General features: G+C 43.8%; 2 protein-coding genes across 4 annotated transcripts in view; one reads left to right on the top strand and one right to left on the bottom strand.

The window, feature by feature from the left end:
- LOC108413821 (phospholysine phosphohistidine inorganic pyrophosphate phosphatase) overlaps positions 1-1,760 on the top strand; it is a 68,149-nt gene extending 66,389 nt beyond the window's left edge. Inside the window, exon 7 of the mRNA XM_017686495.2 lies at positions 1,269-1,760. Coding sequence (XP_017541984.1) covers positions 1,269-1,362 — 94 coding nt within the window. The 3' untranslated portion in view covers positions 1,363-1,760. The remainder of the gene's footprint in view (positions 1-1,268) is intronic.
- Positions 1,761-23,772: 22,012 nt separating this feature from the next.
- Positions 23,773-26,306, bottom strand: part of fam53b (family with sequence similarity 53 member B) — a 44,117-nt gene continuing 41,583 nt past the window's right edge. For 2 of the 3 annotated variants that reach the window (XM_037544333.1, XM_037544334.1), the window contains exon 5: positions 23,773-25,588. In XM_037544333.1, coding sequence (XP_037400230.1) covers positions 25,271-25,588 — 318 coding nt within the window. In that variant the 3' untranslated portion in view covers positions 23,773-25,270. The remainder of the gene's footprint in view (positions 25,589-26,306) is intronic. The other variant, XR_005131342.1, reaches the window with a different exon arrangement.

Below are 26,306 nucleotides of genomic sequence, written 5' to 3'. Positions count from 1 at the left end.
ATGACGGACGCACACTCAGACCTGCTTACCCTCCACACACACACACACACACTTCCTTTAAATGACGTCCAGCTCTTGGACATTTAACTACTCAATCGGAGTCAAACGGAGCAGCATTGTTTATCTGCATTGGCTATTATACACTCACCGGCCACTTTATTAGGTACACCTGTTCAGCTGCTTGTTAACACAAATAGCTAATCAGCCAATCACACGGCCGCAGCTCACTGCATTTAGGCATGTAGAGGTGGTCAAGACGACTTGCTGAAGTGCAGACCGAGCATCAGAACGGGGAAGAAAGGGGATTTAAGGGGCTTTGAACGTGGCGTGGTTGTTGGTGCCAGACGGGCTGGTCTGAGTATTTCAGAAACTGCTGATCTGCTGGGATTTTCACGCTCAACCATCTCTAGGGTTTACAGAGAACGGTCCGAAAAAGAGGAAACATCCAGTGAGCGGTCAGTTGTGTGGACGAAAATGCCTTGCATTGATGTGAGAGGTCAGAGGAGAATGGGCAGACTGGTTCCAGATGATAGAAAGGCAGCAGGAACTCAAATAACCAACCAGAATCTCTGAGGAACGTTTCCAGCACCTTGTTGAAAGTGTGGCACAAAGAATTAAGACAGTTCTGAAGATGTGAAGCACCTCATGGATCTGACGTTTAACTCATTCACTCACATTAAACAGGCTGTAGATTCTCCACAAGAGGGCGCTACTCGCTCTCAACTAGCTTGGTTTCTTATAAGAGTGGCGCTTCACATCAGTGACACTGTGTGGCCTTGTTTCTGTTTGCTTTAATGTGGAAAAAAATAATGGAAACACGACTTCTCACACAGCAGTAACTTCAAATTCAGATTATAATGCAATATCTTCTTTTCTACTAACAAACACAAATTTGGTGTGGATTGAAAGTTTAGAAGCTGCACTCTTCATTTAATTTCTCCATTTGTTTCAATGAGCTTTGAGTGAGAAACCAAGACTGTTCTAAAATGTTTAGGTCAGCAATAAGTCACACTCAGAAAATGTAAAATGAAACATAACTCGTTTTCAGTAAAGTGATTAATATGTTTATTGTTGTATTTATTTTAATGTTGGTGATTTTGGAGATGATTTTCTCAAATGCCTCTGATTTTTGCCCAGTAAATCTGAGAAGAGCTGCTTGTGTTCAGTATGGACTGAAAGCAGGCGATAGAAATCAGAGCCATGGAAATTGGCATAAGAGTATGAAGAGTCCACTTTCTCACCACGGCCTTTTTGGTGTGTGTTTGCAGGCCGAGTGATGAGAGACACCCTACAGTGACCGCCGATGGATACGTGGACAACCTGGCCGCTGCCGTCGAAACCATCCTGAAACATCGAGGCTAATAGATCCGAGTTCTGGTGCTGGACCTGCTGAGGATTTCACATTCTGAGCCTGGACTAGAATTGACCTATTGACCTATTGCGTTATTGGCCTGAAATACAGAAAGCCGCAATATGCAAATAAGCCCTCTAACTAATCATAATATGTAATTGCGTGCTGTGACTGTCCAATCACAGTGCTTCCACACTCAATACTGAGAACATTACCGACATACTTCATTCAGACCTACAGCCACTTTAACCAGGATTTTATCAGGATGCACACACTAGTTTTGCCTTTGAAGTCCTGTTATACAACACAGGACATCCTCAGCATGAATGACCGACAGACAGTGTCTGTTCAAGTGTTTCCAGTCACTGTTTTCATTAATAAAGCTAATTTGGTTGACAAGAGTATAAAATGGTTCTAATATGATTCTAACAGTAATTATGTAGTAATTTAGTGACAAGTAATTACTGTAAATAGATTATTACAGGTTACAATTTGATGTCTGGTTTATAACATTTAGATCTACACTGTATAGTTGTTGTTATTGAAAAGCAATTATTAACACAAGTGATTTCAGGCTTTGAACAGAATCGACTCTAAGAAGTGAAGAATTGACTCTAAGAAACACAAAGGCAGCAGAAACTTTCTCAGAAAAGTGAAGCAATACTATAGGAACAACCTAGCAACCAACTAACAACCATCTAGCAACACCTTAGCAACCACCTGGTATACCATATCAACCCAACCACTTAGCAACACCCTAGCAACCAACTAGAATACTGTAGCTATGAAGCAATACTATAGGAACAACCTAGCAACCAACTAACAACCATCTAGCAACACCTTAGCAACCACCTGAAATGCCATATCTTCCACTTAGCAACTTCCTAGCAACCACCTGGAATACCATAACGACCAAGCAATATCCTAGCAACTAACTTCTAACCATCTAGCAACTACCTAGCAACCAGTTGCAATAACATAGCAACCACCTGGCAACACCTTAGCGAACACCTGGAATACCATATCAACCCAACTACTTTAGCAGCAGCCTAGTCACCACCTGGAATATCATAGCTGCCAAGCAATATCCTAGGAACAAGCTTGCAACCAACTAACAACCACCTATCAACTACTTAGCAACCAGTTATAATAACATCACCACCTGCAGTAGCATAGAAACCAACTAGCAACACTCTTGCAAGCACCCCGCGCCGCATTTGCGCAGTAGCAGCAGATTTCCGCCGCTTCTCTTGAGTGATTCACCACTAGAATCAAACAAATACACTCTCAGAAATAAAGGTTCTAGACTGTCTCTGGGTCAGTTCTCCTCTCATCACTGGGGTGGTTCCCTCAAGGCTCCATCTCAGTCCCATCAGTCAGGGAACATAACTGAACCATAATCCACTGAAATGATCTGTTCTAAGCTGGACTGACTCCACACACCCCGCCTCGCCTCGCCTCCAGGCTTTTACTCTACTGCTCTGTTTTAAAACATTCGGTTATGAAAAGGAACAAATACCAACTTTTCACCTGGAGGAACTGATTTAAGCTCCACAATCAGACCTTAGAACCACTGTAGAACCTCTGAGGGACCATCTACACTGTTTGTACCTGCACAGCCCGTTCATTTCTAACAGTGTAGAATCGTGCAAATACACTCTGCTGACGTTTTCCACACGAGGTGAAAACAGCAGAAGCTGCTGCATTACTCAGCCTTCCTGGGAATGTTTCGGCTTCTGTTTCCTGGCACTTTCCTGGGAATGTTACCGGGTTTCGTGCAGGTACTTTGCTGCATCAGTCTTACCGAGATTTCGGCTGTGGTTTGTGTTCACGTTTACACTCTTCGTAAAAGAGTGTGTGTGAAAGCAGCTGCAGCTTCAGATGAGTGCTCGGTTCTACACAAATCCTGAAGAGTGTCTGGTTTTTCACCAAAACAATGCAGTTCTTAATCGTGTCACATCAGTGCGTTAATGATATCACTGCTGAAGAAACGGCCTCTAAACTCTAAACTAGTCTCCAAGCTGGAACTTTACTGAAGGGCTTCAATGCACTTTCATATTAATGTATTTAGACTCTGTTAAAAGTCATTTTGGGCCATTGCTATTGGCCCATTCATCACGACATGCTCACACAATATAAAAGGGGCTGGGATTTTACAAAGCTCTCAAAAAAAACGGATACAGTGATGATATCCTGAAAACCATATCACAGTCACAGTAGGTGGAATTATAAACATATGGATCGTAGATCAGCTCACATTCTAGTGTCTCCTTGCTGTAATAGACCTCACCTCTCTCAGATAACCCGGTGACTATTAAGCTCTTCTTCTTCTTCTTTCGGCTGCTCCCTTTAGGGGTCGCCACAGCGGATCATCTGCCCCCATCTTGCCCTATCCACTGCCTCCTCTATTTTCACACCAACCATCTCCATGTCCACCTTCACTACATCCATAAACCTTCTCTGAGGTCTACCTCTTCTCCTTCTGCCCGGCAGCTCCATCTCCAACATTCTTTGACCAATATCTCCACTATTCCTCCTCAACACATGTCCAAACCATCTCAACCTGGCCTCTCTGGCTTTATCTCCAAACTGCTCCACCTTCACCGTCCCTCTGATCTGCTCATTTCTAATCTTGTCCATCCTGGTCACTCCCAATGAAAATGTGACTATTAAGCTCTTACAGGTTGTTTTTGGGTGTATTAGAGAAAGAAAACCACAAAATTGTGCTGGGAACATGTAACATCTACTCACCATCCACTTTATTAGAAACCCCCGTTTGGTAGCGCCACTATATTTGAGCAGGAAAACCACAAACCCTCCAGAGCAGCTATAGAACACTGACCTCATTGTTTGTTCAGAACGTGTCTGCCTCGGCAGCAGTTTTCCTGTATAAAGTCGGGTGAGAAAGTGTTTCTCTCTGTCTGTTTGTTCATCATTCTAACGACCAGCGCCGGAGGGACTGGTTAGAGCAGCGTTTTTCAACCTAATCCTCTATATGTTGTGTACCGTGCTGGCAGTTGCTACAGCAGCTCCCCATCAGCTTCCGAAGAAACGGAAGTGCGGAACAAGTGTGGAAGCACTACAATAAAGAGGTTTACTGAAGTGTGTTAGTAGTGTACGTCTTTTAAACTAAAAATAAGTGAATATGCTTTCAGTATACTTTTATATACTTATCAGAGATATACTAAACAAAGGTTTAGTAAAGTAAAATACTGAAGTATACTTGGCTTATACTTACAAGTACACAAAAAGCTTTGTGTATTCAGCGTGTACTTGTACTTAATCTTTTGATTGAGATGTACTTAAGAAAAGTATGAGTAAGTATAAAGTAACAGGGCAGTACAGTCACACAGCAAGTAACAGCAAGAAGGGTCTGGGTTCGATTCCCTGGGCGGGTAACCAGAGTCCTTTCTGTGTGGAGTTTGCAAGTTCTCTTCATGTTTGTATGGGTTTCCTCTCCGGCCAATGGATATATAAGTTCACTTAGGTATACTTTTTAAAACTTGGGCCAGTTTAGTCCCAACAAGTACTGAAATGGTACAATTACAAGTAAACTACTAGTACGTGCACGTGGTACCGGACTGTACGGCACAGATGTGGCAGAATGGACAAACTCCTATAAGACTCAGTGAAGTGAACCGGCCTGATCTTGGAGATCTACCAGCCTGGAGAGTTTAGCTTCAACCATAATCTAGCACATCTGACCCAGTTGGCCAAGGCCTTCCACAGTATCTGAATATTGGAGCCAGGTGTTTTGAAACTAGACCATCAGTAATACATTTATCTGTGAATTTCTGCTCTTAAACTGTAACCACTGAAACTCAAGGACTCTGTATCATACACATTAGTCCTGACGCATCAGCCCAGAAGAGCAAGTAGAAGATTTGAATTTGGTGAAGGTGTTGTTGTGTCGTGTTTCTGTAGAGAGTAAAACCATCCTTTGTATTTTTGCCTTGTTTTTGTCACTTCTTAAACGGGAATTCCATCAGTTGTTCAAAACTTCTGCATAATCATTATTTCTCCTTTCTAGTGAAGCTTGCAGAGTGAAAACCTGCCAGGACTGTTCACAGTGGCGGTGATAGGAACCAGGCATCCACCTCTGAAAGCCCCCTCACAGAAAGCTCCTACGTGAAATGAAAACAGTGCCTGATGCCCGAGACACTGATAGTTTCAGTCTTGATTTTGTAAATGCGTTGTAGTCGTGTTGTAGTCATGGCGACGCCTGGCTCCTATCTCCACCACTGTAAAGACATCTGAAAGAAATCAGAGTCAGCAAATTTGTCAACCGCTGAATGAAAAGCAGTGCAGAACTCAACACTCTTGCCTGTAAATAAGGCAAATTAAGCGCTAAAGTATTCATGTAAGAAAACCACATGGTAAAGCGAAACCAAGGCTCCACCCCCGAGGGCTTCTTTTGTTAAAAAACAGGAAAATGTGTTGTGTTCATTGCTTATGCTAACAGCTTCCTTTTCTACGCCACATCTGAAGCACAGAGGAGGCCTCGGTCTCGCCGTATTTCAGCGTGTTGGAGTAAAACACAGCAGTGTGATTCAGTAACGCTGCAGTCTCTGCCACAGGCTTTACGGGTGGCGGCTGGCATGAGAGGAATGCATTTTAAATGAGCTGCACACTGTCCACATTTGCCTCTCTTCATTCAGTGCGGCCTGGCAGCGTGTGAAAGGAGATCTGACGCAAGACAGCGTGAAGGGAGACTTCGTCAAGGCCTTCAGACCCGCGTGTGTTTAACACGTCTTCCTGCAGCCCAAAGCTGTCCAGAATGGACACGACATCTGTTTACTAAGCCCAGCTGTGTTAACCGGCCTGTATTCTGCCTTTCTCTCGTCTTTAAAAGGGTTGGGGTGGTTTTATGTAGAGTCCTGACTCATTTACATGATCGTTTACTAACGTATGTATACCTTAGAATTAAACAGGCTATTTTGTTCATGTACCTTTAAATGAGGAATTTCACTGATTTCATGAACTTTAATTAACTGCTTGAGATGTAATCTGATCAGTTTGGCGTGAAACGCTCTGTTCTAGATATTCTTACCGAGTCAGAGCTGCTCACAGTGGTGGTGATGGGAACCAGACGTCCCCCTCTAAAAGCTCCTCACAGAAAGTTCCTACATGAAATGAGATGGCTCTGAATTCACTGCCTGATGACTGAGACCCTGCTTTATGATCGTTCTAGATAAGATGAACCAGTTTTTAGACATCTACTCATGGTGCAGGAGTACATGCAGGGCGCTGTGAGGCAAAATGGCCCTCAAGGAAAACATGTTTCTCCGCATCTTACTATAAACATTCCATATAAACTCAGAAGACTCGTGTAGGTTCTCTGGAGGGTAAATAAAGTGTCTATACCTGTGTTGTAGTCGTGGCAACGCCTGGTTCCCATCACCACCACTGTGAAGACCTCTGAACCATTTCACACCAAACCCACCCTGAATTAACCGCTCTGAACTATATTTAACCCCAAAGTGTCTGTGACCTAAGAATAGCTCCACCAGTTCGCATCAAAGTCCCTGTAGTTACTGAATAATAAGCCTTAGTATGTGTAAAGACAGGGACTTTAGGGGGTTAAACTAGATGTAATATTTAGAAAACTTTACAAAGAAGTGAATGAAATCCAGTTTTTCATGAGACGGGCCCTTTAAATGAAGTTGTAAGCGTGTGAGGGTGAAAGGTATGTCATTATTCTGGCAGAAGTTTGCACCTGTAATGGTTTTGGAGATGTAGGCCGTGTAGCAGAGCAGAGCTGTCTCACTGAGTGGCTTCATTTACATGAGTGAAAGCTGAACAGTTCATAGAGTGGAACCGCTGTACTGTACCATGTGCTGATGTAATGCTCGGAGTAACAGAAAACACATTTGATTGCCTGTAGTCTTCGTTTTTTGGATCTTGACCCATTTTCCTCCCCCTGCAGTTCCTGCTTCCTACAACGCCAGATAAGCAATATAATTAATAGCAAACTAATCCATTTGATTTGAAACATGGATCACGGAGCGTGTTTTCGGCAAAGAATCAGTGACCTGACTGGTTACATTGAAACTGACAAAGCAATCATAAAGAACCTTTAAAGGTGAATGCTCTTTTATTGAACAGGCACCAATGGAGACCCGCCTTTATGGCAGACACTGACACCATATTGACCAGCCCACAGTCCAGCACAGATGCATACATCATTAAGCTATAAACAACAACATATTCACAAAGAAAGTCTCTCCTAATAAGCTCCCAAGACCCTCTTCACATGGTGGCTTTGCATGGCCACAGCTCCTGTAAACTTCACCGTGCTGGTTCTTCTGCCATCTTCACCGCTGGTCCTTGCCGCACTGCTTCTATTCCTGCTGTCTTTGGTTGGGCTCAGGCTTTTCCGCCATCCGCCTTTGAGTTTGTGGAAGTGTCACTCATCTCCAGTCCACTTGGGTGCACTAACCCACTTCTGATACCAGTGTCAGATGTGGGAAACATTGCACTTTAAAGGTAAATGTTCTTTTATTGAACTGGCAGCAAAGGGGAACCCACTGCTCAGCGCCTTTTTCCCTCTCAACTTTGTTGATGACTCTTACACTGAGCAGTTTTTATTGAGTTCACCTAATGTAACACCTTTGGGTTGATGATCCTCAAGGAGCTTCTGAATGGAGGGTGGGGCTAGCTTTACACACTGAAACTTTCATGCAACTTTAGTTGCTTGAAACATATATGAAACCAAATCTCACTTCAGTTGTTTCATAGAAATTGCCCGAGAACTCATCTGAAACTCAGTTTTATGTAGAAAAACAGTGTAATCCATTAAAATAAATATAGCCAGTTAGTGGAGTAACTGAATGTGTTGCATGCAACTCTGTTTTTGAGTTGCTTTGTGTAGCCGTCAAATTGCATGGAAGTGATTTACATTTACATTTATGGTATTTAGCAGACACTCTTATCCAGAGTGAATTACAATTTAATCATCAGGTAAGTGAAGGCGGTGTTAGGAGTCTTGCCCAAGGACCCTTAGTGGTATAGTGTAGGGTGGTTACCCAGGTTAACCCCAGTCTACAGCATAGAAGGTTACCCACAACACCAACATGGAACAATGATGTCGCATGCCACTCACAACATGCAATTAGTTGCATGAAAGTTGAAAGAATGTAAAACCAGCTTTGGTTGTTTGAAACCTACTTGAAAATTAATTTGTATAACTTACGCAAGTGCAATTTACATAAGTTGCATAATGTAACGTGTCCTGCAACTCATTTGAAACTCAGCAACGCATCACATGGTCATGTCAAATGGCTTTGTTTCAATAATGACCAATTTCACCGGATCAGTGGGTAAGAAAATAAAACAGAAGATACAGATACAAAGCTCTTTTAATTCTACTACCAAAGGAACAAACCTGATCGAATTGTTGATCCTCCAGGAGCTTCTGAATGGAGGAATCAGGACGACCTGATTAGAGATAAATGCAATAAAACTACAGGACAACCAGCAGGAGCTCTCAGAAACCTGCCTGCTCTGTGTTTATAAACACTTCACCACCTGTTGTGTCTCGGAGGTTTTTTACTTCTCACACAGTTCGTCTGTAGGAACTAGTTCAGTTTTCTCACGTGCGCAAAATTTAGATATGTTTGTATTTTCAAATGATAATTCCTTTACTTCTGATTCAGTAGTGAGGAAATCATCTACTTCTTGGTTAAATTTTATTCTTAGAGTTCCTAAATCTCTTTTTTTGGATGTAATATCATTTTCTGTGTTGGTTCAGCTTCTGCGCTGCTTTCACTTCTCAGTTCACATTCAGCTTTTGCATTTAATCACAGACCAAAATTATCCGAAAAGAGAAGAAAGGAGTCTTCACTTCCTGTGCAGGCAGGTGCTAAATATACACTGTATGGACAAAAGTATTGGGACACCTACTTGTTACACCTACACAAGCTTTATTGAAGCCCATTCTAAATCCATAGGCATTATTATGGAGCTGGTCCCCTTTACAGCTCTGAGAGCTTCCACTCTTCTGGGAAGATTTCCAGTTCGTCTAAGGGAATCAGTGTCAACCTCCGTTCTAGATCATCCCAAAGGTGTTGGACGGGGTTGAGGTCAGGCCTCTGTGAGGGCCAGTCAAGCTCTTCCTCACCAAACTCACCCAGTCATGCCTTTATGGACCTGGCATGTTTTACTCCACTCCACCCTACACTTGGCATTGAGCTTGGAGATGTAGGCTTGCGTGCAGCTGCTCCTGGTGCAGTGTTTGTGCTGATGTTGATGCCAGAGGAGGTTTGAACTCTGCAGGTATTGATCAGCAGAAGGTTGGGGACTTTTATGCTCTGTGCTCCTCAGAACTCAGCAACCTGCACTGTAAATTTACGTGCTCTGATACTTCGTGGCTGAGCTGCTGTGGTTCTTAAACACCTCCACTTTTCATTAATACCACTTACAGTTGATGATAGAAAATCTGAGAGGGACGACGTTTCATGAACTGACGTGTTGGAGCTGTTCATCCTATTACAGCAGGGGTGCACAACTCTGGTCCTGAAGGCCTGGTGTGCAGCAGTTTGGAGGTTTCCCTGCTCAAACACACCTACTTAACCTGGCGATTAAAAGACAGGTGTGATCAGGTGTGTTGGAGCAGGTAAATCACCAAACTGTGCTGGTGCCTCCAGGACCGGAGTTGTGCGCCCCTGTATTACAGCATTCACTGAGCTCTTTAGAGTGACCCATTCTTTCACAAGTGTCCGTAATGGCAGGCTGCATGGCTAGCTGCTTGATTTTATACCCCTGTGGCCATGAGACTGAATGAAACTCCTGAATTCAATGATTAAGAAGCTAAACTGCAGTTATGAGTGAAGTGTAATAAAAGCTGTCACCCCACCAATTAGCAGTGAGCCTGAATCATCACACACTTCAGACGACTGGGATCATGAGGTCGAGAGCCAGAGCCACGAGGACAACACCTCACTTCTGATCTGTGTGCTGAAAACGTTCAACATTTCTGGGTTACAAACTCCAGATCCAGATTAGAACACTCAGATTCTTTATGCGCCCGTCAGCCAGACTTAAACTACAGTCAGGATACAGACTCCAGACGTCCCCAACACATGGGACCTTACAGCCTCTGAAAGTGATCGTCCTGGTTAATCCATCATTGTGTTAAACGCTCGTTAGTTCCTCGTGGCTACAAGGCCTCGAATCTCCTCTTACATTTGGTTTAATTATTCTGACTCATTGCTAAACATTCAAAGCACAACACACGTGTTTGTGAGTTGAAGAGGAGATATTTTATTATTAGTTGATGAAAAGTTGGAATTGTGCAGAGTCTTGTTTTGCGGACAGAAAAACAATCCTGTACATTTTTGTCACAGATGTAAACCCGTCAGTGCAGACGGTAAATGACCTTATTTCATTATGGATGTATCTAATTAACCACCTAATTCCTTATTTGCTGCTGTTGCAACAAAACCTCGTTTTCAGTTTTTTGACATAATTTGAAAACGTCTATTACCCTTTACATTGTGTGTAAATCTCATGATGAATGGACCAAAAGACACGGCCCAAAATGACTTGGAAAGACGTCTGGTTCCAATGACTTGCATTAAAAATAAAGTATATTTTTTCCTTCTCCTGTAAAGTTACCATTTTGGAAAATACAAGGTTTTTTTTCCCAACAGTACTGATATATTAGTAGTAATGCTAGACCTCTCAGGCTGGTTTTACAAGCAACTTTAGTTGCCTGCAACTCACTTGAAACTTTGCAACAGTTGCAACCTTTTTAACTTCGTAAAATAGGCCAATTAAACGGTCAAATACTGTTTTAAAAGCAGATTAATTGACATGATACATGGTTTAAAAAAATGAAGACAACCTTGATCAACAAGTTTTTCAGTTTGGCTCCTGAGCCAGGACAGTAAACAGTGCTTCTAGGACACGATAAAGGAGGCATCACACCCTAGATATTTATACATATATTCTGCTAATTTGGCTGAATATTGTAATTGAATGTGTTGCATGCAATTTTGTTTTTGAGTTACTTCTTATAACTGTCTAATTGCCTGGAAATTGTTTCATGCAACTCACAACATGCAACTAGTTTCATGAAAGTCTCACCAGGTAAAATATAAACTGCACTTAAATTGCATAACGTAAACCGTCCTGCAACTCAGCTGAAACTCAGCTGCAACATTATCAAGCATGTAACGTTTGTGAACATCACGTGATCGTACTGAATGACACAATAGGTTTACAGATCAATAGACAGTAAAATAAAACAGAACATGCTTTATTGAAAATGAGCTTTCCTGATTGACTTCTGATTGTTTTTCTTTTCATTTTGTCATTTTGTGAGTTTCTCAAAGCTGAGATTTCTGTAACCAGCCGCATTAACGAGCCACTTATCTGGGATTTTAATCTTCTCTGCAGATTTCTCTGAGATCCGAGGATGAAAGTCATCACAGAATGTGACACTGGGATCAGCTTGCAGCGCTCCTAGTGTTGCATGCAATTTTGATTGTTTTTTTAAGTCGGCTCATGCAATGATGATGTCACATGAAGTTACATGCAACTCCCAACATGCAACTATTTGCATGAAGGTCTCACAGTGTACGGCCAGCCTCGGGATTAATTAAAAACTATAAAGCCAGTTGTAAGCTTTGATGTTGGGGGTATAGTCAAGTGTAACTGTAGCTAATTGTTTCATAATTATGCATTTTACATACCTCACATACTGTCCATACATACGAGCATCCTGTGCTTGTCCATGTCAGTCCCCACTCTCTGCTTTCACTTTTCTTAAACAAACACCTCAATATGTCATTTCCTGTTCGGTCTGGCCAAAGCCTCTGGGACGGGACAGGAAGCTGAGTGTGTGTTTTGCAGGAATGGAGATTTCCCCACTCTCCCCAACGTCACACTGTTTACAGTGCACTGCGTTGCCGCGGCAACTTAAAACCACCAGCTACTCCTTTGACATCAGACTTTTATCACTTCTGTGTCAGTTTTAGTCTCAAACAGTACCAGATGCTCACTTGGCATCCGTTTTATTAGGAACACCCTCCTTTTGCTTCCCCTCACTGGCCACTTTATTAGAAACACCTACCCTGTGCTTCCACTCGCTGGCCACTTTATTAGAAACACCTACCCTGTGCTTCCACTCGCTGGCCACTTTATTAGAAACACCAAACTTATAGCTCCACTATGTAAGTGTACAGGTACAGACTGTAGCACCCCTCTACCCCGCTCTAGTCCATGTCCAGATATGGGTGGTTGTCCACTGTCAGCACAGCAGTGACAGTGACGTGGTAGTGTGTGTGGTGCTGGTACGAGTGTATTAGACTGCTGTTTACTGGAGTTTTATCCAGACAAGAGCAGCTCTGTGTTCAGAAACTGACCAGTCAGGTTTTTAGATTTAGAGCTTGCAGCTCATCGCTGAACCACACTAGACTAAAATTTCTATTAAAGCCTCGAGACTTAATTCACACTCTCGACTCAGACTCACACACCAGAGCCAATACAGGAGACTCGCACTCACTCCCGAAGGACTCGACATTCGAGACTTTCATCTCGGAGATCAAGACCTGACTGGGACTCGCACCTCCAAGACTCAAGACTTGACTTGGACTCACATCTCTGCAATTTGAAATTCGACTCAGATTAAGACACCAGACACTCAAGATATGCACTCCACAGCCTCGTGACATGACTCAGACCTGCATTACAGAGACTCTACTCAGACTCCCTCCTCAGAGACTCAAGACTCATTTCGGACCTGCACTTCTTGAGACTTGAAGTTTGACTCAAAGTCGCACCGCAGATGCTTGAAACTCCACTCTGACTCACACCCCAGACACTCAAGACTCGACTTGGATTCCAGACTTGACTCTGACTCACGCCATGGTGACTCGAGACTTGATCCCCAGAGACTAACGGCTCAACTCAGACTTGTGAACGTCTCGGGCAGTTATGTTTCCATTGATTACATGTGCAAAAACAGACGATTTAACTTGCATTACTGTGTATTTACATCAAACACAGGCTGCTGAACAGGTGCAGATATCAGTTCATCTGATGGGAAAGATAAATAACTTTGTAAGCATAACAACCTTTGGTAAGGAGGAGTGCGTGTTAGTCCATCAGCCTCTGAGATGTTATCTGTGCTTGTGTGTAATTTGCACAACAGTAACCAGACGCCAAAAACGTACCTACCTTTCCTCACACCTGCCCCCTCCATAGTTACAGTGAATGGATGCATGTTTTCAAACAATTAACACATTTCCAAAAAAGTTTCCATGTTTTTGTTCTTGTTTGATTCAGGATTTCAGCTGCTCATCAGTTTCAGGGGCTCATTTGGCATATTTTTCATTTCATAACACGCCGAATGTCATCAGTGGTGACCGGTCTGGACTGCAGGCAGGTCAGTTTAGCACCCGGACTCTTTTAATACGGAGCAGTGCTGCTGTAATACGTGCAGAATGTGGTTTGACGTCGTCTTGCTGAAATAATCCAGGCCTTCCCTGAAAAAGACGTCGTCTGGACGGCAGCAGATGTTGATAAAACATGTTTATATAATGTTTATATGTGTCCATGATTTCCTAAAGAATTTCAGATGTTGATTCGTCGGACTGCCGGACGCTTTTCCACTTCCCCTCAGTCCATTTTAAATGAGCTCAGGCCCAGAGAAGGTGGCAGCGTTTCTGGATCCTGTTTATATTTGGGTTCTTCTTTGTGTTTTAGAGTTTAACAGCGTTTGTGGATACAGTGATGAACTGTGTTCACAGTCAGTGGTTTTCAGAAGTGTTTCTGAGCCCATGCAGTGATTTCCACTACAGAATCATGTCTGTTTTTAATGCAGTGCTGCCTGAGGGCCCAAAGATCACGGCCAGCAGATACTGGTGTTCAGCCTCGTCCCTCACAGACAGAGATTTCTCCAGATTCTCTGAGTCTTTAATGATGTTCTGCACCGTAGACGATGGAAAGCAGAAGCTCTTTGCTGTTTTATGTTGAGGAACGTTCTTCTTGAGTTGTTGCTCTATTTGATGGTCCAGTCTTTCTCAGAGTGGTGACCCCTCCTCACCTTTACTTCTGAAAGACTCCGCCTCTCTGAGATGCTCTTTATACCCAGTCATGTTACTGACCTGCTGCCAATCAACCACCAGGTGTTTGTTTTAGCATTACACAACTTTACCAGCCTTTCGTTCCCTTTCCCAACTTTGTTGAAACATGTTGTTGGCCTCAAAAGCAAAATGGACAAACATTTTTCAGAAAACAAAAAAATTTCTCAGGTTCAACGGTTGATTTGTTATCTTTGTTCTATTTTCAATTAAATATGGGGTTTAAATATTTGCACTTCATTGCATTTTGTTTTTTCTTTTGCTTCATGGTCTAACTTTCCTAGTCGGTATCTCTTCGTTCTGGAGGAGGCGGCGTTTGCGTAATCAGCTGATAACCACACAGTGAGAATGTAGTGGGCTACTATCATGTCTAGATTCGTCCACTCCAGTGTTTGGCTGGCATGTGCCGTTTGTCCTGGCCGGTCTCCGTTCATTATGCATAGTACTACATCAGAAACGACCGTGCATCTCTCTGACCCACACAGAGCGGCCCACCAGGAACTGTCCCGGTTCTGCCGATGGCCAGGCCCAACCCAAAATCCCCCTCTCTCATTCTCCCTGCCTCTCTCTGTCGCTCTCACAAACCCACATAATGATCTGGTTTCATTAACCCCCACACACCCCAACACTTCCTGCCAAACAGGAAATGTGTGTCGGTGATTCTATGACAGCACTGCGCACACACACACACCTGTGTTTGGGAGGGGCAGGTATGTCATGGCAACAGTGTTTTTCTGAGTGGCTGTCATTGCATCCACCTGTTTATATGTGCATATAAACGCCCTTCTGTCTTCAGAGTCCACCACATTACAGCCCACCACATTACAGCCGAACCCATCACAACCCACCACATTACAGCCGAACCCATCACAACCCACCACATTACAGCCCAACCCATTACAGCCCACCGCATTACAGCCCACCACATTACAGCCGAACCCATCACAACCCACCACATTACAGCCGAACCCATCACAACCCACCACATTACAGCCGAACCCATCACAACCCACCACATTACAGCCCAACCCATTACAGCCCACCGCATTACAGCCCACCACATTACAGCCCACCACATTATAGCCCACCACATTACAGCCCAACCCATTACAACCCACCACATTACAGCCCACCACATTACAGCCCAACCCATTACAACCCACCACATTACAGCCCATCACATTACAGCCCAACCCATTACAACCCACCGCATTACAGCCCACCGCATTACAGCCCACCACATTACAGCCCAACCCATTACAACCCACCGCGTTACAGCCCACCGCATTACAGCCCAACGCGTTACAGCCGAACCCATCACAACCCACCGCATTACAGCCCAACCCATCACAACCCACCGCATTACAGCCCAACCCATCACAACCCACCGCATTACAGCCCAACCCATCACAACCCACCGCATTACAGCCCAACCCATCACAACCCACCGCATTACAGCCCAACCCATCACAACCCACCACATTACAGCCCAACCCATCACAACCCACCACATTACAGCCCAACCCATTACAACCCACCGCATTACAGCCGAACCCATCACAACCCACCGCATTACAGCCCAACCCATCACAACCCACCGCATTACAGCCCAACCCATCACAACCCACCGCATTACAGCCCAACCCATCACAACCCACCACATTACAGCCCAACCCATCACAACCCACCACATTACAGCCCAACCCATCACAACCCACCGCATTACAGCCCAACCCATCACAACCCACCGCATTACAGCCCAACCCATCACAACCCACCGCATTACAGCCCAACCCATCACAACCCACCGCATTACAGCCCAACCCATCACAACCCACCGCATTACAGCCCAACCCATCACAACCCACCACATTACAGCCCAGCCCATGACAACCCACCACATTACAGCCGAACCCATCACAACCCACCGCATTACAGCCCAACCCATCACAACCAACCACATTTCAGTCTGCTACAGTACAACCAACCAAATTACAGTGCACCACATTACAGCCTCTACATCACAGTCCTCAACATTACAGTGCAGCACATTACAGTCCACCAAATTACAGTGCACCACATTACAATGTAGACTGGCTTTCAGTCCTCTGACTGAACCACCCTATGCTCTACAAATAAGAACACCATGCTCCTTGGTGGGGTATAAGCTTCTATTACTTGTTAGCTACATTCGTCTCATAGCTCCAGTGCTAAAACTAAAATACGCAAACTTCGAACATCCAACGCGTCTTGACTGCTCAAGTACGTTTAGGCGAAGGTGGGAAAACTTGCCATTTATTTTTTTTCACTGAAGTATCACTTTAAAGTGGGGCCACGTGCGGTTTTAAAGCAGGCTTTTCCTCAGCAGGCCCCGTCTGGTATAAGAGAGTGGGAGTGAATGGGAATTAAAGTGGACCCGTGTGGGAGTGGGTGTCGTAAATCACTCACAGAGAGCTTCCTCTGCTCTCCCTCGGTGGGCATTGTGTCTGCGGAGCTGGATAAATGTGGTGTTGTTAGTGGAGAATAGAGCGCGATTTGGAGCTCGTCCAGTACTTAATCTCATGAGCTCTTCTCAAGTACAGAACTGCAGTCTATGGTGACTGAGTAGAGACCACACTGGAAAAAGACCGAGTTCCACGCTAGGCCTTCACATTTAGCTCATTTAGACTGAACATTCTAATATTTTTTAATTATTTCTTAAAAACATCATCACTTTTTTTTCATTTGTTTTTTCATCGTGATTTTTAACCATAGTGAAACTTTTATGAAGAATGGACCAACAGAGCTGAATCAAAATGACTTGAAAATATAGTCTTAACATTAACATACATTAACATATATTAACACACATTAACATACAGAACAGCCGAGACTCATTTTCTCCTTCTCCTGAAAACTTGCCATTTCACAGATAAAACATTTTTGTCCTGTATGTGTGTGTGTGTATATACATATACACACACATACACACACACACACACACACACACTCACTGAGCCCTTTATTAGGAACTCTACACGAACACTTATTAGGGAGGTCCCTTTGCTCTCAAAACAGCCTCAATTCTTCGGGGCATGGATTCCACAAGATGTTAGAAACATTTCCTTGAGGTTCTGGTCCATGTTGACACGACTGCGTCCTGCACTTTCATGCTGTGAATCTCTCGTCCCAAAAGGTTCTACTGGACTCAGATCTAGTGACGGTGAAGGCCAGTGAAGAACACTGAACTCATTGTTCTGTTCGTGAAATCTGAGTCTCAGGCGCCTTGGGAGAAGGTGCATTATCATGCTGAAAGTAGCCATTGGAAGATGGTCACTTGTGGCCAAGAAGTGATTCACATGGTCAGCGATAATATTCAAATAGGCTGTGGCACTCAAGCAATGGTTAATTTGTATCAACAGGCCCCCACCCCATTACACCACCTCCACCAGCCTGGACTGTTCACATAAGGCAGGTTGGGTCCATGGATTCATGGAGCCCGTCATCTATGAGCCTCAGCAGCATGCAGCCTCAGCTTTCTGTCCTTGGCTGGCAGAAGTGATCTTCAATGTTCAGGACCCTCACAGAGCAGGTACTGTTTGGGTGGTGGGTCATTCTCAGCACTGCAGTAACACTGACGTGGTGGTGGTGTGGTAGTGTGTGTTGTGCTGGTCTGAGTGGATCAGACACAGAAGTGCCGCTGGAGCTTTTGAACCCTGTGTCCACTCACTGTCCACTCTATTAGACACTCCTACCTCATCGGTTCACCTTGTAGATGTAAAGTCAGAGACGACAGCTCATCTGCTGCTGTCGGTCATCCTCTAGTCCTTCATCAGAGGTCACAGGTTGCTTCTGGTTGGAGGACTATTCTCAGTCCAGCAGCAACACTGAGGTGTCACCCATTGTATTAATAATGTTATTTTATGCAATAATAACTCATACAGCATCAGCTGAAATATTATAGGCTAAATGCTAAATCAAAATGGTTTATTCAACATTCGTTTTTAGGAGCATGAAGGACTTAAATGATTAAAATTTCACTGTAATAATTTCATTATCCAGTTATCGCCGTCTTGCCAGTTTAACTCATCCACTGAGTTCATCATTAGATTAAATATAACGTAAGATAACAAGGCAACACTGATAATAACGTAGGCTACAATCAAAAGTGCAGCTCTTGTGGTTTTAAAACTGCAAATGCAATGATGACACGTTTAATTCCAACTTCCCAGTGAAAAGCAGTTCTTCATCCATCCGAAAAAACCTGACATTCGGAATCACACAAGCCATTTTCATGTTATGGGAAATTGCTGAAACACGCTTGTTGCCTAGATGGTGCGAGGGTGTAATGGACTTAGCCAGCGGCAAACGAGCTGCCACTTGCGCGGTCACTCCAGAGAACACTGCAGGTACTTCCGAGTTTTGGCTTATTTAGCAATTCCATCTCATTTGGTCTTGAATGCCGATGCAGTATTAGTGGCTGGAAGCGTTTTCCAGTAGATTCTGTCATGTATCAGTCAGAATGCGGTGGGTTTCATTACTGTAATCAGTTTTATTTAGAAAACAAGCTTTTAAACGGTAAATGTGGATGAAACATGCCAATGTCTCATTATGGTAATATGGCTGTGAAAATAACATGAAATTGTTGTTTTCTGAGCATTTTTAGTTTTAAATATCAACAAATCATGTAGTTAATCTGTTTTATACCAGATGTTTAGATAAAATATCCTGTTTGTTCTACTATGACGCTCTGGATCATTTCTTTCCATTGTTGCGTAAAGCAACGTGCCCCCAAGGGACCCCCAAACTCGTTAGACAGTTATGATTTTATTGTAAAACGGTTTTAAGTATAAAACATCTGGATTTTAATGGGTCCGTTTTATGCAGGAAAGCCGATTTATTTTTACACATTAAGCTGAATGTGAAGGGCATTTGCGTCGTGGTCAGGAACTGAAGCGCTGGTCATTAAATGGGCCAGTGCACTTTGAGTGAGTGGGAACGTGCAGCTGCGACGGTCAGAGAATAAAACGCCGCTGTTCCACAGAGCCATTAGTTACGAACGCTGCAGCAAGCGGCCGACCCTCAGCGGCACACTGACGCCGGTCAGCACCAGCGCTCTGAAAGCAGGGATTGATGAGAAATGCTACATTATCATATCAGTCACCACAAACAAAGCACTGACCGTACTGTACAATCTGACCCCAACTGACCACTCCGACCTCTGGGGTCTGAAAAGAACATAATAAGCGAGTATGTTTGAGAATTTACCCTCACACTGGAGCTACAGGCAAATTCCACCACTTTTTCAAAATTTGCGTCATTAAATTTCATTCAGAACCAGCGAGATTCAGTCACTCAGAGGGTTCGGTGTGAAACGGTTCAGACGTCTTTACAGTGGTGGTGATGGGAACCAGGCGTCGCCATGACTACAACACAGATATAGACACTTTATTTACCATCCAGAACCACCAGAGAACCTACACAAGTCTTCTGAGCTTATATGGAATGTTGATGATGGAAAACAGTGGAAAATCTGGAATAATGAGTTTTCTTTGGGGACTATTTTGCTTCACCTTTAGAGCGAATCTGATTCAACACTCCAGAGTCCAGTGGTGGCGTCTTACACCCCTCCAGCCGATGCTCGGAGATGCACATAGTGATCATTGCACCATGCACCATTCCATGAAGCTGCTGAGACACGATCGTTTTCACGTTGCTTTCAGAGGCGGTTTTGAACTCTGGGCTGAGCTGTGGTGGACAGTAACTGAGTATCTGAGTAACTGAGTATCTGAGTAACTGAGTAACTGAGTAATTGAGTAACTGAGTATCTGAGTAAATGTAATTAGTTTCTGTACTTTAGTATTTTTGGTGTATCTGTACTGAAGTTTCTCCGTTCTGGGCGTCTTTTTCCTTTCACTCCACTACATTTCAGAGTCTAATATCCGACTTTTTCCTCCTACATTTTGAGAAATCTGTCATTCCTTTTGGTTTCTGTGTGTATAAAAACGTCACATGTCAAAACGAAAGAAGCGCAAAGCCAGAGCACCAATCAGGGCCCAGCGGTCACTTTGTTTAGAGCTGGTTTTGACCTGTTGGTCATACCGACCCAGTGCAGCACGCGGTTCAACGTCAGCGCAGCAGCGTAAAACTTTGGGAGAGTCTGTTCAACATAAATGATGAACTAACCTAACTTTGTGTAAATAGAGCTCAATATAGAAATATGTCCACATATGCAGTCGAGACTGACGCGGCTTTTTTCTGAATTTCTACAAACACCAGTTCATTTTATAGTAAATGAGTTTGGGCTGGTTTATGTTTATGAACAGACGCCTACAGATCAACATAGTAAAGGAGCTCATCTGTGATCCTGAGTTTAAAGCCAGTTTTTATTCAACTTAAACTTGGAACTAAGTTGTAAATAAATCTGAAACTGAAACTTTGCTTGTGTGTAAAAAGTGATTTCAGAGCCACTCGGTTCTCCCTGATGGAAACTGTTTACCTTCAGTGTTTTGTGCTTCTGATCATTTTAATAGACGTCAGCGTCACTAATTAATGACGTTCTATTAAAAGACTGGTTTACCAAGAGAGACGCTGGAGGACTTTCACCTGAAATGAGTTCATGAAGCCAGTCTGGTTATAAAAATGATAACAGGACATCAGAGCCAGAATTCCTCTTTTAGTACTTTTACTTTATACTTAAGTACATTTGAAGGGAAATACTTTAGTACTTTTACTCAAGTGGAGGTCTAAAGGGAGGAACTTCTACTTTTACTGGAGGAATATTTTACCTTGGGGTCTCGACTTTAACTCAGAACAGGGTTCATGTACTTCGTCCAGCGCTGGTACTGAGTGATGAAACCGAGGATAAGCGATTTTGCGAGATACACACTTCAGCTCTCGGTAGCCCCCTCAAGGTTTGCATGGTCTACTGAGCTGTTGTGGCTCCTGGATGCGTTAATTTCAGTAATAGCACTTACAGTTGTCTGGGGCAGATCTAGCAGGGTAGTAACTTCACAAACTGACTTGTGGCAAAGGTGGCATCCTACGACAGCGCCACGTTTGAGCTCTTCAGTACGACCCATTCTACTGCCAGTGTTTGTCTAGGGAGACTGCAAGGCTATGTGCTTGATTTCATACACCTGGCTGAAGTACCGCACACTTTTGGCCATGTAGCATTCAACTGAAATGTCTTGCATGAAGGCCAAGCTCCTCATATTTAGAGCCATTTCATGTAATCACTTCCTGTAATGCGCTTCCTAACTTTTCGGACGTCTGGTCACGACACCGATCCCGCAAGCTTCTCCAAAACGGAGCACTTCCCATCAAACCACTCTAAACCACTTCATTCACACAATTAGGCGTTTCACGTTTGTGAATCTCCCCTTTAAGGTTTAAAGTGCAACCTGCTCACTAATCATTTCATTAACCATCGCTTCTCAATGTAGCTGCAGTGAAAACTCGGCGACAGACGAGACAGCAGCCAGTTTACAAACACAATTTAAACGGTGTTTATTCATATAGAAATAATTACATTTCGTTTTGCTTTCTGTAGTTACACGTCGTAAAAAGACAAACTCTATTAGCTTGAAAAGGGAAGAGGGGGAAACTCAGTCAAATGAAATTACCTTTCAGTGTTAAAACCTGAAGCCCTTTGAAGCTTTACGCTTTCAGAAAGCGCGTGTGTGAGTGTGTGTGTGTGAGAGAGAGATGCAGTGTGTGTGTGTGTGTGTGTGATGCAGTGTGAATATGTATATCTGTGTGTGTGTGTGTGTGTGTGTGATGCAGTGTGAATATGTATATCTGTGTGTGTGTGTGTGTGTGTGATGCAGTGTGAATATGTATATCTCTGTGTGTGTGTGTGTGTGTGATGCAGTGTGAATATGTATATCTGTGTGTGTGTGTGTGTGTGTGTGTGTGTGTGTTTGTGTGTGTGTGTTTGTGTGCGAGTTCAACAATAAGTCCGATTCACCTGCAGGAGTCCAGACACGGCACGCGGTTCTCAAAGGCATCTTCTTTTTCCCGTATCTTCGTCGTTCCGGTGACGCCGTGCACTTTCGGAATGAACGGAGTAGAGAATGTGTACAGCCCTAAAAAAATATATAATAATAAAAAAAATAAAATGGAGGAAGAAAAAGTCCCGTTCACTCCTCATACAGCACAGACAGGCAGTCAGGCTACACTCCACACCTGGAGAACGCTGCAGTCCACGAACTCCACTTCCTCTACGAAGAAAACGCCACGGAATCTCCATCAGACAGTCCACCAATGAGAGTGCAGCTGGGATCCAGAGCACCAATCAGAGACGTCTCCACGTTACTCACTCGCAGAACTCCGACATTCCAAAATTCCTTCAAGTCTAGCCAAAAAAATGAACTGTACACAATTTTCCCCCTTGAACCAAACGTCCGTCAGTCAGGACACGTCTGAAGTTTGCGCTTTGAGCTCTGCGCTGCAGCGACGAGGCTAATGCAGCTAAAAAGTAGTGGCCACCAGTGACCACTGAGCTCACTGCATGACCGAATCATCACGCGCCACTAACTGCGTTGGTCTGTTATGGAATAGATGTGGTTTCTGCCACGCAATGAGTCCCGGGATTTGATGGGAAATGCTACATTAAAGCAATGACTGTCTGACCCAAAGTCTGACCCAAACTGACCACACAGAGCTCCGGGTCAGAGCAGACTAGCGCACAAAAGAGGACATGATAAGTGAGCATGTGTGAGAGAACGAGCCAAAGGAACAGTTCAGCGAAAATTCCGATTTCCCCAATCCCCCACCCTCGCGCTGGAGCTACGGGGCTAATGTAGCTAACAAGTAAAGGACACAGGGGAATTCCACCACTTTTTCAAAATCTCTGCATCATTCAGTTTGCAGAAGCCAAAGGCTGCGTTCACATTCCCAGGCTGAAGTGGCGTAAATCCGCTTTTTTGTCCTGATGTGACTCAGATCTGATGTTTTCAGGGCAAATCTGATCTTTTCGAAACCGACCTGAGCCGCTTTCATATGTGGTCCTAGATCAGATGCGTATCCGATTCGTGGCCATGTGACCTTAATGTGACCCTCAGATCGGTTTGCTTTATCGCATGGGATTAATATGACCTGGGATTATTTATAGGGTTTGCTTTATAGCATGGGATTAATATGACCTGGGATTATTTGTAGGGTTTGCTTTATAACATGGGATTAATATGACCTGGGATTATTTGCAGGGTTTGCTTTATAGCATGGGATTAATATGACCTGGGATTATTTGCAGGGTTTGATTTATCGCATGGGATTAATATGACCTGGGATTATTTGGAGGGTTTGCTTTAAAGCATGGGAATAATATGACCTGGGATTATTTATAGGGTTTGCTTTATAGCATGGGATTAATATGACCTGGGATTATTTGCAGGGTTTGCTTTATAGCATGGGATTAATATGACCTGGGATTATTTGCAGGGTTTGCTTTATCACATGGGATTAATATGACCTGGGATTATTTGCAGGGTTTGATTTATCGCATGGGATTAATATGACCTGGGATTATTTGGAGGGTTTGCTTTAAAGCATGGGATTAATATGACCTGGGATTATTTATAGGGTTTGCTTTATAGCATGGGATTAATATGACCTGGGATTATTTATAGGGTTTGCTTTATAGCATGGGATTAATATGACCTGGGATTATTTGCAGGATTTGATTTATCGCATGGGATTAATATGACCTGGGATTATTTGCAGGGTTTGCTTTATCACATGGGATTAATATGACCTGGGATTATTTGCAGGGTTTGCTTTATCACATGGGATTAATATGACCTGGGATTATTTGCAGGGTTTGCTTTATCACATGGGATTAATATGACCTGGGATTATTTGCAGGGTTTGCTTTATCACATGGGATTAATATGACCTGGGATTAAATCGATGTTTCATTAAATAGAAGGCAAAAGCTGCTGGAATCTTCACTGAAGCACATAAAATACTGACATGGTGGATTCGGATGTGACTAAAATCTCGGAGAAACACCATCAATTACGTTGTATGACGCTAATTTGAGGAGTTCAAGCTTCCGACACTCGTTACATCTCCAGCGCGAAGCCAAAGAAACAAACCTCAGATGCCAAACGTGCCTTTGCTGATCGACATTTTGAGTAACGGCGAAAATCGCGACGTTTTAATCTTCTGCCATGTATGCAGCTTTAAGCTTCAACCTGAGTCGTCCTAAAGTCCCGCAGTTCCACTTGCATAAGCGTCCGTTTCTCCTGAGCCTCGATCCAAACTCGGAAAAAGAAAAAAAACACCAGCCCTGATACTCCTCTCCGCTCCAACAGCACAAAACATGAAAATCACTCGCTGGACAAAAGGAAAACGTGGCGGAGGCAGCTCCTGGATGAAGCACAGCCACCTAAATCCAGGCTACTGAAGGGTGGATGCTGGGAAAGAAGGCATCTTCAAAGAGCATTGGAACCAGCTACACTGCAACAAACGGACATACTGGCACAGAAAAGCAACTTAAATGTAGGGAATATATCTAAAACGTTTGATTAGGAATTATTCAACCTACTTCTAGACACTTCTGCATTATTATTCAGTAACTACCCAGAAGACAATGCAAAACGAGTGAGTATTAAAGACGTGATCTCAAGATCTTTCTTAAAACAAGCAAGACTGTCTGCCAGTCCAGTAAGATCACCTTAAAACGCACAAAGCTCTAGAAGTGGGTTGAAGAATCTTTAGGTATTCCTCCGCCAGCCTCATCATGCGGAATATGATCTGTACTGCCTACATTTAAGATGCAACACTTGCCAGGTCATCGTTTTCTGCAGTGTATAATTCTATCCGGTCCATTTCCACCTGGCTTTTTCTCTCAGTTTCTCTCAATCTGCTCGATGTCGAGCTCTCCGCCCAGCACGTCTCTCCTCAGCCCGCAAAGCCCCGCCCACGGAGGCTCCCAGTCCTTCCCATTGGCAGTCCAGCCGGCGCGTCCGGAGACATCTCCATCTGATTCGTCGAGGACCGTCGAGTCCTCTTTAGGGCAGTGCTGAGTCTCCACCGCCGGGTCACACGCAGAGGTCTCACCCTCATTCTTGTGGGCAGGGCTCATCAAAGGGGGCGGGGTTTGTCTTGATTGGCAGCAGTCGTTTCCAGTGAAGCCAGGGCAGCTGAGACTCTGGAAATTCTGCTTCTGTAGGGGGAAGAAAAAAAAAGTTGCATTTACTTTATTCTGGCAGAATGAGCCCCTCCCCTTCCTAGCTCTTTAATCTGGATAAGCCCCTCCCCTTCCTTGCTCTTTTTAATATGGATAAGCCCAATTTATAACCACTGTTAAAGCTTCAGATCACACCTCTCGTATTTGAATATATGTAGCGTGAAAGAGACAAACCTTTTAAATTGCACTTGTAGCCCGTCCCCTGAGAGCTGACACTCATAAAAGAACTGAAACTCAGTACCTGCTGATGCAGAGGTCTGATAACACCACCAGCTCCCTGTTCTAACCTGTGAGCAGCTCAGTCCAGCCCCCACTGGAAGGGTTTCATTCTCTATTCTGAGCTTATCATCTGAAATGACTGAAAGCACTGGTGTTTGTCCCAGAACACACCTCTGAACGCAGTTTTTCCACTTCCCCTTTTCTTTAACACAGAACTCCGTGTTGAAGGGGTAGTGGAACCGGTGTTCTAGAGTGAGCCACAAACTGGTCTCGCTTCAGATGCAAGAGTACAGCAAAATATTCATTAATATTTCTACTTGTGGTGCTCACAATGTCCTCAACACGTATACAACCGTTTTACTGGCTGGGAATAATTGGGAAAACTGGTGGAGTTTCCCTCTGACAAGCCAGGTGTCCTCGAACTTTTGAGGGGCGGTGCAGCTCACTTCACCGCAGATGCAAATAAAGAAACGTG

Source organism: Pygocentrus nattereri, chromosome 13 (genome assembly GCF_015220715.1).
Source record: "Pygocentrus nattereri isolate fPygNat1 chromosome 13, fPygNat1.pri, whole genome shotgun sequence".
In the NCBI taxonomy this organism is placed as follows: domain Eukaryota; kingdom Metazoa; phylum Chordata; class Actinopteri; order Characiformes; family Serrasalmidae; genus Pygocentrus; species Pygocentrus nattereri.
The sequence above is the reverse complement of the archived record's forward strand: the minus strand, read 5'-3'. Positions and strand labels throughout refer to the sequence as shown.